The sequence below is a fragment of the Astatotilapia calliptera genome, chromosome 20 (genome assembly GCF_964374335.1).
Source record: "Astatotilapia calliptera chromosome 20, fAstCal68.1, whole genome shotgun sequence".
NCBI lineage: Eukaryota > Metazoa > Chordata > Actinopteri > Cichliformes > Cichlidae > Astatotilapia > Astatotilapia calliptera.
Window position 1 is genome coordinate 12,503,573 of NC_137441.1, and position 16,532 is coordinate 12,520,104.

Here is a 16,532-nt window from a genome sequence, read left to right on the forward strand (position 1 = left end):
TAGCCTTCTCTAATCTCCTCTAACTTGACTTACAACTATATGGTTGTAAGTCAAGTTAACCAGCACAATTACAAAGTCACATCAAGAGTTTGAATAAATTAAGTCTCGTGTAAGTCTTTGGAAAATTATTTGTTCGAGACATAACGGGTGTCTTTCACCTGCTATCTTGTATTTTGGTTAAAGTCGTTAGTCTGAGGAAAATGAATAGCTTTCTTGCTGGTCATGTGGTGGGAGAGATGTTGCCAATATCAAGAAGCTGTGCAGTGAAGTAAAATCAATACACTTAGTGGTAAATGTACACAGGGCTACAGACACCCTGTGGATGTATACTCATGAGCAAGCTGAAAGGGGTATTTATTTTTGGTAATGCAAAACTATTCTAAAGTGTTACCTTTACCCTGCTGTAGGTAACACTGTAACCTAAGAGGCTGTATTTGAAAAGCAGTAATCTTACCCAGAATCGGTCCAGAATAGAGCATGTCCTCATAGAGAGAAAGAGTGAAAAATAACAAATACTGAGATGAAGAGACAAGGGCAACCTGCACACAAAGGAGATAGAAAGAGAAGATGGAGCAAGCAACATGAAGGCCAACAGTTTCAAAAAGCTTAAACTATTTCAAATGTGTTCAGCATTCTCTCCTTTCAAATGTAAGTAACTCTGTTTGTTTTTTTTCCTTTCTCCAGCCGGTAGACTTTGAGATGAACCGTGCCTTCATGCTGACGGTAGTGGTGTCCAACCAGGCCCACCTGGCCACTGGCATCCAGTCCTCACTCCAGTCCACGGCTGGGGTCACCATATCTGTGCAGGATGTAAACGAACCTCCTTACTTCCCCACAAACCCAAAACACATCCGCTTTGAGGAAGGTGTCCCTGCTGGCACCAGCCTGACGACCTTCTCGGCGTCAGATCCCGACCGACTTCAGATGCAGCAGATAATCAGGTACTGAGCGAGTACTGAGAGACAGTTCTGTCCACAGAATGGAAAAATTCAGTAGGGCATTAGTTTAATTTTGATCTTGTATATCCTTTAAATCTAATTAGATAACATCTTTTCCATGTGGTTTGGCTATATTGTCTAATTAATTCTAGCTTGTAGAGTGGCTATCTGCTGTGTAAGCACAAACCTGCATCCATATGCACTGGCAGTGGGCTAAAAAGCCTCAGATTGGTTCCCTGTCAGTGGTCAGAGGTCAAAGTTCAAAAAGGGGACTATATTTTGGCATTACCCATCTCTCAAAATCTTACTGTGAGAAGTTTATGTGCCAGCAGAGAACTCTGAGTAAGGAGGGTAAAAAGGTTAATAGGGAGCAGCAGCCTCTGGGGTAATCAGATGTGTGTGCATTCTGTAGGTTGCATGAGCACATACAGGCAGGTACACACACACACACACAGATGCACACAACACGAGAGAGAGAACAAAAGAGATGGAGCAAGGTGGGGGCGGCAAAGAGAACAGCTGGCTGAGGCCCAAACACCTGACACAGCATTATGTCCACCTGCAGTGTTTCTTCTCTGCGCTAAGCCTCTCTGGATTTTAAATGTAAACCAACCTTTGAATGACCAGCAGGTCTTTTCTAAGTCCTGCTGTCAGTTTGACAGCACCAGTGGCTCCACTATGACCCTTCAAACTTAGATGGGTTGTGTTAAGAACAATCTGCTCTGCATTCTACATGAAGAGAGAACAAGGCTTTAGATGACACCCATACAACTGCAGAACCCATATGTTTCCATTTGTGCATGTACAATGTCAGTACTGATTACAGTGAGTGCACCGTGATTTATAACTAGCACAGAAGAGTACACAATTAAGCTGATAACACGGATGTTTGGTGTGACATTAAGACCACCTCCTTCCAACCACCTTGCACTTTAACAGCTCCTTCCTTTCAATTTCTCCAGGGAAAAGATCTAAACAAATTTCCTAGATAATTTCACAGCAAATGAGAGTAAATTGGGTGTACATTATAATTTAGGAAGATTCCAAAGTCACCAGCTGGGCTCCTGCTCTCGCTCTCTTGCTCGCTCCCACACTTTCTTTTTTTTCTGTTATCTTCCTCGCTAGATCAGTTTCTACTTTTTGTGGATTTAACTCATTGGTCTCCACTCTCTTTTTCCATGACCTGTCAAGACTGCGGTGCATCCTGGATTTAGGTTAACACTTTTACTAGCATGCTGTGTTCTGGCACAGTCCGACTGACATAAACACAGGCTAAATCTCCTTCCTCCGCTCTCGCCACATGAAAAGCAAAGACTGCACCTCATTCATTTGGTTCCATCTGGACAGAATCGTTATCAGTCCCACTGCTTTACACCTTTTCCATAAAAGGTATCTGCTCGAGTCGTTACGTAAGGACACCAGTTGTCTTCATTATTTTTGAAGAATTTTAAATTCAGGGTTTCATTTTTGCCATTTTCTCAGTTGTATCACACAGAACTGATACTGCTGCACATACTGTGCTGTGCAAGAGTCTCACTCATTTCTTTATATTTTGCTTCCAAGGAGCCAGACTTTCTTGTATTTTTCTGGGTTTTCTTGGGTTTTCTGAAAGTCGTTCAAAGCTTTTCTTTGGACATTTGTTGCTTTTTCACTTATTTTCGATACACTCGTTGTGCCTTACCATTTTCAAAGGGATATTTGTCTTTGTTTGTTTTTTATCAATTCACAGTGACCTATGAGTCATTTAACCATAAAAAAGGTACCTGACTCAAGGGATGAACCAGGGTCCATACATAACAGACAACTTGGCAAAGAATACGTTTAAATTTAAAAAAAAAAGAAACAAAGAAAAAACGTTTTAAAAGCTATCCTGGTTTATTTAGCTGAACTGAAATTTTATATTGTTGCAATGGAAAATTGGGATTTCTGGTTTGAAACTGTTTATTTCACTCTACCTAAAATCACTTACCACAGAAAAAAATCAGCAGAAACAATTAGTCCTTAAGTGAATATGTACTTTAAGTCAAAGTTTTAAATTACATTATTGTCTGATTAAAACTAATAGATTTAGCTGTAACAATTTTTTTAAAGTGGGTTTAAAGTAACCTTTTTTTTTCTGTGTATGAAAGTCCAAGGAAAGGTTTTGGAATGACCTTCAAGAAATCTCAAGAACTATTCCTGAAGACTACTTCAATAAAATGAAAAGAAAGCTTGCCTGAGAGGTTTCTGACTATGATGAGGAATAGGTGGTCATACCAAATACTCACTCTCAAGCTCATTTGAATTTCACAAACTGTTTGTTGGGTCTGTGTTTCCACAAGCCCCGCTAGTTTAGAAACGTATTCTTGTTAACGACAAAAACAAGACGAATTTCTTTTACTTGCTAGCAAGGGAGGCCCCGGCCGGTGTCTCAGAAAGCACTCTGAATCCTACCGCAGACTGACCCCAAATCCGGCCTCCGCTTGCTGCCTTTTATTGGGAAAACAGTTCACACAATACACATCACAGCAAAAGCACCTCCCACCGTAAAACCCCCAAATGGTTCTAAGACAAGGCACTATGTGTGTGTATGTGTAAACATCTGTATGCATGTGCAAGAATGTGTGTGTGTGTCCCTGTATACATGTGTCTCTGTATGCATGACTTCCTGCTCACCAAAAGGATCATAAAAGCAGGAAGCAACATCACAAGAATCAGATCTTCCAGATAGAATGTATCTGCAATAAAACCTCCCCCAGCACAGAGTGGCTGGAGAGGTGGTCAGAGACAAAGGAATGTCTTGATCCTATAGATTGAACTAAGACCTTACAAATTTAAGAAACACAATGACAACATTCAACAACTAGACTTAACACTGTTTTTGCTTTTAACACTGTATTTCCATTTATGTTTGCACATTTCAATTTCCATTTTTTTTAGCAAAATGTAACAAACAAGGGGTGGCTCAAGACTTTTACATAGTATTGTACTTCCAAATGCCATCAGTCAAACATGCCTTAAACCAGGCATGCCTTTAATGGGAAAGACGTTTAGATATTACACCGGGCTTTGTGTTAGATGTAATATATTGCACATGTCGGTGTGTGTGACAAAAAGCTGTCTGTCTTTTTGAGTGGATACATAAAGGAAAGTCAGACATGGAGAAGATTTAGAGGGAGCCTTAAAAGTCAAAAGTAAAGTGAAATAGGACCTAAGGGACTATAAAGGGAGGGAAGGGGACAGGAGCTGAACATGGTGAGGTCAAGGTTTGAAGTTGACAGGTGCTTATCAATGGAGGGACAGACTGACAGTGTGGGCTTTGGGGAAAGGCAGTGTGTACAGGAGTGGGATGGGGAGAGGGAAGAGGAGTGAAGCATCATGCATCACCTGTCAGACACCCAGCCAGTAAGGTCGAGACATGGGACTGGAGACACTGGCATAAGTGATTACCCAAACCGCCTTGGCTAAGCTTGAGACATGCATTTTTCATCCTCAGGGTCGGGGGTTTGAAAAATAAATGTCATACCTCTCCCTGCTGCTTGCTAAGATCACTAACCTGCCAGGCCTAATCATACATCCAGCTGTACTCACACACCTAGCAACTCCCAAATGAGAGAAGCCTTCTGGTAGAGGAGAGCTTCGGAAAGCATTGGAAATAAGGCGCGGGAACGAATAGGAAAACTTTCACACACAGAATAACATTGAAACCAAATTTCATATTCCAGAAGCGTACTGGAGGAAACTGTTTACTTTTACAAGAAGACAAAAAATATTGGATAGCACTTCATTAAAAAGTTAGCGACGGTGACAGCCAGTTGCCCACGGTTACGTCGTTTACAGTTGGGACTTGTAAACAAAACCACTGTGGGTGCTCTCGTTGGCGTCACTCTGATGACCAGAGCACTGTTGTTTACTATAGGCAGCACTACAGCAAGTTAAAACAACATTTTGAAGCCAGCCATATTCTCCACTTAACTTTTTGTTGAAATACAAAAACACGGCTAATGATTCCACCAAAACGTCGAGTCATTGTGTTGGAAATTTCCCCTTAAAGACTGTTTATACAGAAGGTTTTTTTGTGCGTTAAATATGGTTTAATTCGTCTGCGGTGACTGGAGTTGGAGAGAGTTAATTGAAGTGTGGGGATGAATAGAGCACTCTGCTTTGTGAACAAACCTTTGTGTTACGGCGTTTATCATCAGAGGGAGTACATGCGCTCGTGTTATCGTGGAACGTACCCGGGGACAAATAGGTGCTGCAGTCATTTTGCAGGGCAAAAAAAGAAGAAAATGTCTTATACACACCTATTTATGCGCTCCATATTTGAATCCTTCTCTGTCCCTGATTTTAAAGGGTCTGTTATCCAAGTGAAAAACAAAAATTCTTGCTTTGGCATTGAGCTGTGCTGAAAACATTGATTTTATTTGCCCAAATGTTGAGGCACTGACCTCTGAGATTTCTGAGTAAAGTTCATTCGTGACTGCTCATTTGTCAGGCATATTAAAAAGAAATTATTTGCGTATTTCTAATCTTTTCTGCTGAATTTTGGATAAAAAGATTGACACCACTATCATGTCTGTGCACCACCTAAAATTAAGGTTAAATAATTAACAAGTCTCTTAACATGCCAAATCTTTTTGTACACAAAGTGAAGTGTAAAAACAGCAAATTATATTTCTGGTTTTATGTTTTTTGACTGATAGTTTGCCAGAGAAATAGCAGAAACTCCAGGGCTTAAAACGCTGATGTTTGTACAGATAAAAAAATGTGTATAGTTAATTAGTGACCTTAAGAGATTCCCATTAGCAGACATTTTAAACTATAAAACTACTATTAAAAAAAAGAGTTTGTGTGATGAGGCTTGGCTCCAAGGCAGACAGGAGGCAAAGCTGGGAGGTGAAGAGCTGGGAAGGACAGTGGAGAGTGGGCTGACAGGTGAGTGTGGCAGAAGAAGTGACAGCATGGCTGGCAGGTAGCTGACTGGTTGCTGGCTTGCACATTAGGAAGATCTGAGGCGCAGAGACAGAACTTGGTTAACATGAGAGAGAAATATACAAGGAAATAAATCAGAGTTGGCCCAGCGTTAGTTTACTGTTGAAGCTGACAGAACAATCTGGCGGAGAGTGGTTGGAGAAGCAGTTGGTTAGGTGAGCTGATGAGACAAGGGTGTGCCAGCCATGGATCAGGATGAAAGCCACGCCCAGGAAAGCAAAGTAGAACACAGAGACAGAAGGGAGGGGAAAAAATTTGGCTTAATTCATCTTCATATTGACAGATATGAAAGGGTATCAAGAAAAATATTTCCCCAGATCAAAAACTGTTTGTTTAATAGGCTCAGAAATATGTTTTTATTTTTCAAACATGATGTTTCTAGCATTTGGAAAAACTTTTTATCTTCTCATTAAAATGTACACCCATTTGTCTGCCCTCCACTCCACAGACAGAGAGCATTTGTCAGTTTGGCATGGTCAAGCCAATAGAAATGCATTTGGACACAGAACAGCAGTAGGTATCAAGTCGGTCTTAATGAGGACATTAAAATTAGATCATACAGCCATGCTGCTACTTCCGAATGTCACCTCTCCTACACATTCCTGCTCATTTTCCTCCCTCTTTTATCCCACCCTCCCACTGTGATGGACTCACTGTAGTCCTGGTGGTGATTTCACTGTCTGCCTGTTAGCGGCTGTGGGCTTGGCTTGCCTGTGTGAATCTGTCTAGAGTGTGGGAATGTCATCTCTGTGATTCCCTTCCCCGCACTGTGCTCTGCCTCGGATCATGCCCACTGCCTGCTGGGAAAATCCCACCTCAATCACTACAGGATAGAGATTATAGTCTCTGTCCACCCCTCACCCCCCTACTTATTGCCACCCATCCCTTCAGGCTTTCAGTCTCCTGCATGTAAGTAGAAATGCTATGCAGTATTTAATCAAGCACAAATAAATAAGTGAGCTGTACGCTAATGCTGAGTAAAGTACATTTCAGTAAACATAAAAGTGGGGTTAAGGTCAAATCCATTTCATTTTGAATAGATTGAAAGCCTGGAAGTGTATGTCACATAACAAGTTGGCTTTTTCACCCCGGCTCACATTCAGTAAATGAAATGAAATTGGTGTAGAAACATAGGTGCACAAGGCCAAGGTGTCACATGTCTACAGATGATGTCTCATAGTGTACGCGTGAACCAAGAGCGGTTTCTGTTGATGAACTCGGAATCGGAGAATAAATGAGACACAGATGAGAAGATACAGACGGGGCTACGAAAATGAATGAACACAAAAGCACCTCAAGTTAAGGTGAGGCGACATGAGTAGAGAGAGCTTAGATAAAAATGAATGTGTGAAACAAGCCAAAGGAAACAAAAGCCAGCAAAACAAGAACAGCGAGATCAGAGTGAGATTGGCATTCGGTCCTGGAGATGATCCCCTGTTCCTTCTCTGCTGCTTTATCCCAGAGGACTGCTGCCACCTGCTACCACATCCACTTTCCTGTCAGTACCAAGATCCCATGTTCCCATCTCCACACTATACACATTCCCTATATACACACACAGGCACATTTGCAAACATGCAAGCATCGAGACATATATGCATATAAACCTCTCCGTGTAAGCTTAAGCAATACGTTCAGAAAATGGGTGTGTAAAACACACACACACACACACACACACACACACACACACACACACACACACACACACACACACACACAGGTAGTTGCGTCAGTGCTTAACTAGGGAGGTAATTGACTTCAATGGCTGATACACAGGAGTGGGAAAAAAATGAGGTGAAATTGACTGTAGGCTGCACGCTCTGGAGAAGAAGTCGTTGAAGAATTAAACTGTGTGAAGGTCAAGCTGTTGTGATTTTTAGACCGTGTGTGTGGGGAGGCAATTTAGGTATGCACAGATGCAAGAGAAAATTTCTAATTGCTTGTAAACAGGGAAACGCTAACGTCTCCATCGATCTGTCTTTGTGTGTCTTTAGGTATTCAAAGCTGAACGACCCAGCAGACTGGCTGTCCATCAATAGAAGCAACGGTCAGATAGTAACCACAGCAATGCTCGACCGGGAGTCTGTCTATGTAAAAAACAACATATATGAAGCCACATTTTTGGCAACAGACAATGGTAAGAAACTCTTTTAAGCTGCTGCATTAGTGACGTTTGCTATTTTTCATTTAAAATCAGAGTTTGCTGTTTCTTACATATTTGCTTAACACTTTTACCACATTTTTTTATCAAGTTTTCATTCTTTAAAGACTCCGATGTCCAATAGTTTAGGCATATGATGACAGAACTGGGACTTTCTACAGTATAACATACACCTCAGCGTAAAATCAGTATTCTTGAAGGTGCTTTGCTAGCATTTGTTTTATATGCATTTGATGTAATCCAGAGCCAAGAGTTGTACAGTGTAATTGAACTCTGAGACACAAGCTAGTGTTTTGTATATTGAGTATATCAGCTGATTAAAACTTCGACTTGCATGTGGATTTAGAAGACTATAAAGGCATGTAGCTGGGTTAGAGTCAGTGAAAATCCAGGATTTGCACAACTGGTTAAACTGTTGAGCCTCTCCTATCTTGTGTCCAAGCCGGCTTCCTCCTTGGGCTTTGTGCAATTTATGTAGCATACATTATTTGTTCTGCCTCAAAGTTGAAACTCAAGCATTACAGAGCACAAACCCAATCACAGCAAACAAATAACTTTTTCTCAAGTGGAAGTGAATGTTTCTTGTTTTCTTAAGTAAAACGGGAAATGCTATTTTCCTTCCAAATTGCCTTATCAGTGACGTGCAGCGCACTGGTGCATTTATCTTAAGTTGAGCTGGCTTTGAAACATTGGTGTGTTTATAGGTGTTAGCATGTGTGAAGCCACTCGTTTGAAACGAAATTTGGCGAGTACGTGCACATGTGTGTGTACATGTATTTGTGATGACTGACAATGTCAAACAGCAAAAAATGTAACCTGCTGTGTTGATGCATGGAGACGCAGCAGGATTATAGGTTTACATGCTCCTGTTGTTTGGACTTTCCTGGTTTTTTTTCTGCTTTTTAATTCCAAACCTTCTTTAAAATCACGATATGTTACCTGTTTCCTATTATTTGGGGTTTTTTGCTCACCTCACCTTTGTAAAGTACACCGTTTCGACAGGCATGCTTCTAATAGGTCTGCCTGATATTGGGACTGTGGCCAAGAACAAAAGAAACCAGAAGGGTTTTTTTCATGTGCATGTTTGTGTGTCTATGTGGGTCTTGCCTGAGTGCCAGCCGTCACAACATAAGAGGGATTATGGTAAGAAGTACTATGAGACAGTAAGGATAGTAGAATGGGACATGAAGAGGTGGTGACAGCATGGTGAGAAGTACACTTATTACACCCCCTCGATGAAATCTGACCATTTCAGAACCCTTTGGCTCATTTTCCACTTAACACACCTATGGTATTGTTTATATTTATGCGTTATTCAAAGAGCATATGGTAGGCTTACTACGAGTCTTTTCACCATGCCTCGCATCTCTCATCCCCCATCAAAAAAAGGAGTTAATACAAATCCTTTTGAGGAATTTACACAAACATAATTATTTATTTAGCTGGTTAAAACCCACATAATTCTCCTATCAGCTGTGGCAAGCTGCTTCCACATGTCCCCCATACATGGCTAGGATTAACAAACCAGCAGAACTGGTAAGCCTCTGTGTGTGTGTGTGCGCGCGCGTGTATGTGTGTGTGTGTGCATTTGAAAGCCTGCGTTTGCAGTACTGCATTCATGAACCACATGTATTCCTGGTAGAGCATCTACACATGTACAAATTGCATTTAACAGTCTGCATTAACTGTGTATTTGTATAGGGACAAGTATGTGACATGAACCATGCCACACACAGGGCCTATGCTAATTTGCAATGCCTGTCCCTAGACTGGCTTTTAAAGTACAAAAAAACTGGAAATACACACAACAGTTAATACGAAGAGATGCATAATTACTGTCTGGATGCTTATAGCATGAAAAAGACACTAATAATAAAAATGTTTAATTAGTGTCGGTCAAATCAAGTGATCCACTTGATCACTTGGATGGGAAATGAATTTAAAGCTTTTAGAAGCTGTTGTATAATATTTGAAAACTCAAGTGATTTTATAGCCTGCATGGCTTCCTAAAGGATCTGGCTTTTGAATGATGAATAATAACTTGGACATTATAGAAGTCTACCTGTTAATTAACGAGTCGTCATAGTTAAAAGAATGCAATGTTATCTATCTATAGACAACATGAACAATAGATGAAAGATGTGGTTACCATGACATTAATCTCTGGTTTCTTGAGGGGTGTTTCCATCTCGAGGGATGGAAACACCCCTCGAGATAGGTGTTTCCATCTTAGTTGCAAAAAAACTGATGTGGCAATGAAGGACAGAACTGGCTATAAAAAGCTCATTGGCTAATGTCTCGTGCTTGGCAAGTCAGCGTGTCATTTCATACTCCATTGCATCACCAAGATGTACAAAATACACTTGTTTTTTTAGTCATCGTTACCCAAAATTAGCAACAGAGCCCTTAAACTCAGTAGGAATGTGTTTATAGTGGCCTTCAGATAGAATGCATGTTTAAGGCACTTCCCACAAAACTGTGTGTGAGCTGAGCATCTATATTGTTTCCACTTTTACGCCTGTTGTCCAGTTATGGCAAAAATTTTAGGTCACTCATCCAATGTCTCTAGATACTAAAACGTATTATATTCATCAGTGACGTCTTGATGTCTTTATTAATCACTTGATATTAATGAAGCAATCGAAAAACCATAGTGTTACCAGTGAAACAGAGCTCGAACTGATAACAGACTCACTCCAGACCCTTGTCTTCAGCTGTGTCTCACCCTTCTTGTGGCAAACGTCTTGCTCTGTTGCCACATTTAATTGGCAGATCTGTAAGCTTTGCATAAATCTTTGTAAATTGCATTGCCCTTATCTCATGCCAGAGATGAGCCCTGGGGTCGCTTGATTCCATGTGATGACTGGGCCAGTGGGGCATGACAGGGAAATGACTCCTAATTGGGGAAAGCTAAGGGCTGTCACCCACTGACACACACTCAATAAACAACGCTGAGCTTTATACCGCTAAGCACCCTTTTTTAAGATGTTTCTCTGCCACATTTTCCTGCTGCACATACGCATTCATGCATTCATCACTTTGCTCAGCTATCTCCCTCCCTGATTGTTTAAAGTGTCTATTTCTTATTCCTAGTTCTCCATAATGCAGTTGCTGATGGTCTGTTGCTGTGTTCGGTCAATGCAGAAGCTTCTAGATTGTGCCCGTAGACGAAGTGTGAGTGTGTCTGTGTGCACCAGTGCATGTTATTGCACTCCAAGGCTGACACTATTGTAGTTAAAGCAGCACTTACAATGGCATGCCTACATCAGTATCAGACCAAGTTGCCTCGACAATTTCCACAGATTTACAAAGCTGAGTCAGAACAACATTGGTGTAAAGTTTAGAGCGTTTAATGTCACAATTTTGTCACCTTGCTAATAGGCAATAGCTGCGGATTTATATGTATAATGTGATTACTACCTAAAAATGGTAAATGAGCCAGTCTAGTGCAGTCATTGAGAGTTCAACACAGAAAAAAAAATCACCTAGATTCTTAGTACAACTTGATCTCACTTTAAAAATGATGCAACACTGCTTTCAGTTTGCAACAACACCTTTATTTTACATTCTAAATGTTCCCTGCATACGTTCTATGGAGATTTACTTTTAATACATAAACACACGTGTATACTGTGTTTAATTTCAAGTATTCAACTGATTGTCTCTGTGACAGTGAAGGACTGTCAATGTGCATTGACAATGTCCCATTAGTTGTTTTAAAGCAATGTACTGTTAATATTTCAAATAAAAGTGCCTTTATGTCCAAAATGGTAAACGACTATCATATAACAGTGTAATACACATAGACAAAGACTTGTTTAGTTGTGTTACAGTCATCATTATTGTACCTAGACTCGCTCCAGAAGATTGGATGCGCTGTGCCGCCATCTGGATCGACTGTGATGGGTTTGATTTTGCTGTAAGACTAAAAGAAGAACTGGAAAGCATAACTGTCAGAAGTGTTTCTGTCAAGTGTAGAAATTCTCCTGCAGCTTCACAGTATTCCTACCTTTTCATCGTCATTGTGAATGAACAATGCTCCAATCACCTCTTCTCGTTCCTTTTTTGTATCTCTCTTTTTCGTCTTCTTTCATTATTTCTCTCACTTCTGCCAGCCTTCGACATCTCTCTCTTCCCCTTCAATTGTCCCTTTCACTGCACACATCTTCTCTTGTCATGTTTTCCTCCTGTCGTGATATTATTTTTTTTGCTTCTCTCTTTCTGCTCTAAGGCTCTCCTGCAGCCAGCGGCACAGGCACACTGCAGATCTATCTGATAGATATTAATGACAACCCCCCAGCACTCATACCCAAAGAGTCTCAGATCTGTGAAAGGACGTACAGGAGCATCAACGGTGTCAACATCACTGCCGCTGATGCCGACACAGACCCCAACGCTGGACCTTTTGTCTTCGAGTTGCCCACGTTTCCCACCACCATCCGACGTAACTGGACAATTTCTAGGATCAGCGGTAAGGTGTTACCACTGAAGAGAAATGATCAAATTTTAAAAATTCAAAAAACGTTTTCGTTTTTACTTTTCTGACAATGCATCAAAAATCTCCTTACGCGTTTATTAACCATGTGCATGTTCATGTACATTACTGTGAAAAAGTCTTGAGTAGCTTACCATTTCTTTTTATTTTGCTTTCAAGGAGCCATACTTATTACATCGTTAAGTACTTTTTTACTAGCACCCTGTCACACAAACATATAATTTGTTCAAATTTCTTTAGTTGAACCAATGAAAAATGTCACATAGCACAGTATGACAGGGATAACATAGTAATTTTCTACCAACGAGGTGATTCTCAAAGAGATTTTAACAAAAAACTTGGCATGTACCAGCGTGCTGTGCAGTGTGTCCTTAGAAAATTTGAAGAAACTGAACAAAAGGATGGCAAAAGAAAAAGTGATAGGTCATGTCCTTAAGAAATAGGAAAAGATCTAGCAAAGACCTGACACAGGACCTGAGAGATGCATCTAGCCTTTTGGTTGATTCATCTTTGATTGAAGCCTCGTCAGAAATGGTTTCAGTAGAAGGGTGGCTGCCAAGAATTACTCAAAAATTGGACTAAAATTAGTAGCAATGGTTCTTATGGAATGAAAAGCATCTGATTGGCAACAGCTTCATTTTTCAGCATGACAGTGATCTCAAACACACTGCCAATGCAGTAAAAAGATATCTGGATAAAGGAAATACACAATGGCCTCCCCAGAGCGCAGACCTGAACATTATTGAAGCAGTGTTGGATCATCTTGACAGAAAACAGAACAAAAGATAGTCAACATATAAAGAAGAGCTTTCAGTGTCCTTCAGAAAGTCTGCAGAACTGTTTCTGAAGACTACTTAAAGAAATTACAAGACAGCTTGCCTAAGTGTTCAGACTGTGTTGCAGAATAAAGGTGTTCGTACCAAATATTTGCTATTCATATGCTCATTTGAATTTTGTCTTTTTGCCTTTTACGCTATATTTTTGTTTGCAAGTTTCACTAAATGGCTGCAGTATTTATTTATTTTTTTTACAAATATCTGTTATTAAATGTAGATAAAACATGTAAATTACAGTTATTTTATGTCTTGATGCATGCTCAATTATCCAGGTAAGTAAATCCCCAAAAGTTGATTCTGTTCATCTTGATGTAACGTTTTCAGTGGGAGAACTCTACATCCAGATGAGCAGAATCAACTTTTGAGGATACGGTTATTTAAACTATTTGTAACCCAGGAAAAAAATAATCCTTTTGAAAAATGAAATGTGATTGTTAGTAATGTCTCTTTTCCCTTTACAGGTGATTTTGCCCGTTTGAGTCTGCGGTATCAAATATATTTAGAGCCTGGAGTGTATGAAGTCCCTGTAATCGTGTCAGACTCCGGGAACCCTCCATTGTCCAACAGGTCAGTCATCAAAGTTAAGGTGTGTCCCTGCGATGAAAACGGAGATTGCACCACCCTCGGGGCCGTGGCAGCTGCTGGCCTTGGAACTGGAGCCATCATCTCCATCCTCATCTGCATTATCATACTACTCAGTGAGTTTTTGCTATTCATTCAGCGATGCTCTCAAACATATCACGTACCCACACATTTGCTGTAGAAAAGTTGTCTGTGATTAGATTCCTCAAAAAAGTGTAGTACATGGCACAGACATAAAATATTTAACAATACAATAACATCAGCACCAGTTTGTATAATAGATAAATGCCTGGAGTGCTTGAATCTTCTCCAGCATCTCTGGATGAGATGTTTTTGTGTTTTTTTTTCCTGGTAGAGAAAAAATGCTACTATCAGTCTTGCCTTACTTTGTTGCGGCTGTGTTCACACTGTGTATGGCAATCCCAATAGATCATTTCAAATGTTTTAAAAGTTTCGATTATTTAGAATCTTCTATTATCTTATAACTCCTATTAACCCAGAATTCTAATTGAATCTGTTTTCTTGTTATTTACTCAAGTACAGCACACCAAGCTTTTGCAGTGATGACATATACAAGCACAAGATCACACAGAAATAACCATAAATATATAAATAGATAGATAAGACTACAAAGATAATAAAAACTTAAGGATAAAAAATGAAACGCAATAACAAAGAAAAATTGTTCGTCATGATTCATATTACTGAAACGTTAACCGTATGATTAAGTAGGGAAAGGTCATAGTGGCTGTGGTTAAAGGGACTGTTTGGAGGAAATAAATTATGAGTAGCAGCCATCTGCCTGCTGGGCCCATTCATCCACCAACCGGCTCCCTAAGTGGTTTTGTGTTGGCATAGCTATGTCATTGTACTTTGCAGTTTGTCATGTTAACATAAACTTAGGTTGTTTATTCTTGACGGTCTTTTATCCCTCAGGACGAATGGCGAACAGCTTCCTCAGGATGCATTAGTAAAACCGACATTTAATTAAATGTTGCCAAGTCCGACACAAACGTGCTAAACGTATTAAACGCTATACATGTTTAGCATCTGCACTCTGTGCTTATATGCAACCTTACTACGTACTTATCTGATTGTCTGCTTTTAGTTTGTTTTTTAGAGGTTGTTGCAACATACCATAGGGTTTTTTCACATTCATGTGTGTATCATTGCAGGCATGGTGCTGTTGTTTGTGGTGTGGATCAAGCGCAGAGAGAAGGAGAGGCAGACAAAGCAACTGCTCATTGACCCTGAAGATGATGTCAGGGACAACATCCTCAAGTATGATGAAGAGGGAGGAGGAGAAGAGGACCAGGTGAGATCCTGAGAGACGCACTTGCTCAAATACACAAATACGCGTTCTGTTTCAGACTGTACCTTACTTAGATTTCTCTGCAGGACTATGACTTAAGCCAGCTGCAGCAGCCCGACTCCTTGGAGCACATCATCAGCAAGCCGCCTGGTGTCCGCAGGGTGGATGAGCGTCCGATCATCCCAGAGTCCCAGTATCCGATCAGACCTGTTGTTCCCCACCCCGGAGACATCGGAGACTTCATCCATGAGGTAGATTTATAAGCACACATTATCTTTTGCATGCACAATGGCTCCACTGTTACTAGATTGTTTGTTCCCGCTATAAGATGGACCACTCACTTTTACTTTCCGTCAATCTGACACCTAACGTGATTACTTATTCTGAATGTTGTTCAAAACGTAGAACTCTACCAGGGTGATGGGAACGACAGGTTTTGCTTTATGTTACAGCTCCTCTCACCGTGCCGGGTTAATTTACGCACACACACGTACAAATGAGCACTGTCCACTCACACAACTCCAGCGTTGGAACACTGATGCGAGAAAATGCTGATTGACAGACTTGTGACAACACGTTCACACTCGAGAGGTGTTGGCAGCTGTTCAGCTTTGATCCATCCAGCCTTGACTCTCTCTCACTCTCTCTCTTTCACACATGCACTCACCTGAGCTCGCTTCAGCAGTCTGGTTAAACACAAACACAGCAAACACATGGTGATATTGCCATGCACTGTGCCCAGACCGATTGAAGCTTTTTAGGTTTCTACCCATAGTATCTCTCATTATGTGACTGAAAAGGATGAAGTCCATTCTTTTCACCTAGCTAACCTTCAGGTCGATGGCCCCAATTTATCATTCTTGGAAGCGAGCAAAGAATCGAGCCTTGCCAGATAACATGAAGACCCCGTCATATCTTATTTATGAAACTGTGTCAAAGTATTGATGAAAAGGGATGATCGCACATTGAAACAAAGAGCTCCTGAGTTTTGTATTTGTATTCACGGATCAATCATTGGCACCTACACAATGAGGTTGTGTAGGTGCCAATCGTGCTGTGTAAACAGTATGACACGTAAGGGCATGAGAAACTTCGCTTGTTCACCTGTCATTGTTAATATTGATAATGTTGTGGCTGAGGCTCAGTAACTTTTGGCCTGTTATTGAGAAGCAAAGTTCCACACCAACCATATACACTCGCAATTTCTATATCGTCACTATGTAGAAGAAGAAATTGA

The 16,532-nt window shown here is 40.6% G+C and overlaps 1 protein-coding gene across 2 annotated transcripts in view; it reads left to right on the plus strand.

The window, feature by feature from the left end:
- Positions 1 to 16,532, plus strand: part of LOC145423265 (cadherin-4-like) — a 246,877-nt gene that overhangs the window by 224,402 nt on the left and 5,943 nt on the right. For both annotated transcript variants that reach the window (XM_080295542.1, XM_080295541.1), the window contains 6 exons: positions 685 to 941; positions 7,904 to 8,046; positions 12,302 to 12,541; positions 13,863 to 14,099; positions 15,159 to 15,298; positions 15,382 to 15,546. In XM_080295542.1, coding sequence (XP_080151668.1) covers positions 685 to 941; positions 7,904 to 8,046; positions 12,302 to 12,541; positions 13,863 to 14,099; positions 15,159 to 15,298; positions 15,382 to 15,546 — 1,182 coding nt within the window. The remainder of the gene's footprint in view (positions 1 to 684; positions 942 to 7,903; positions 8,047 to 12,301; positions 12,542 to 13,862; positions 14,100 to 15,158; positions 15,299 to 15,381; positions 15,547 to 16,532) is intronic.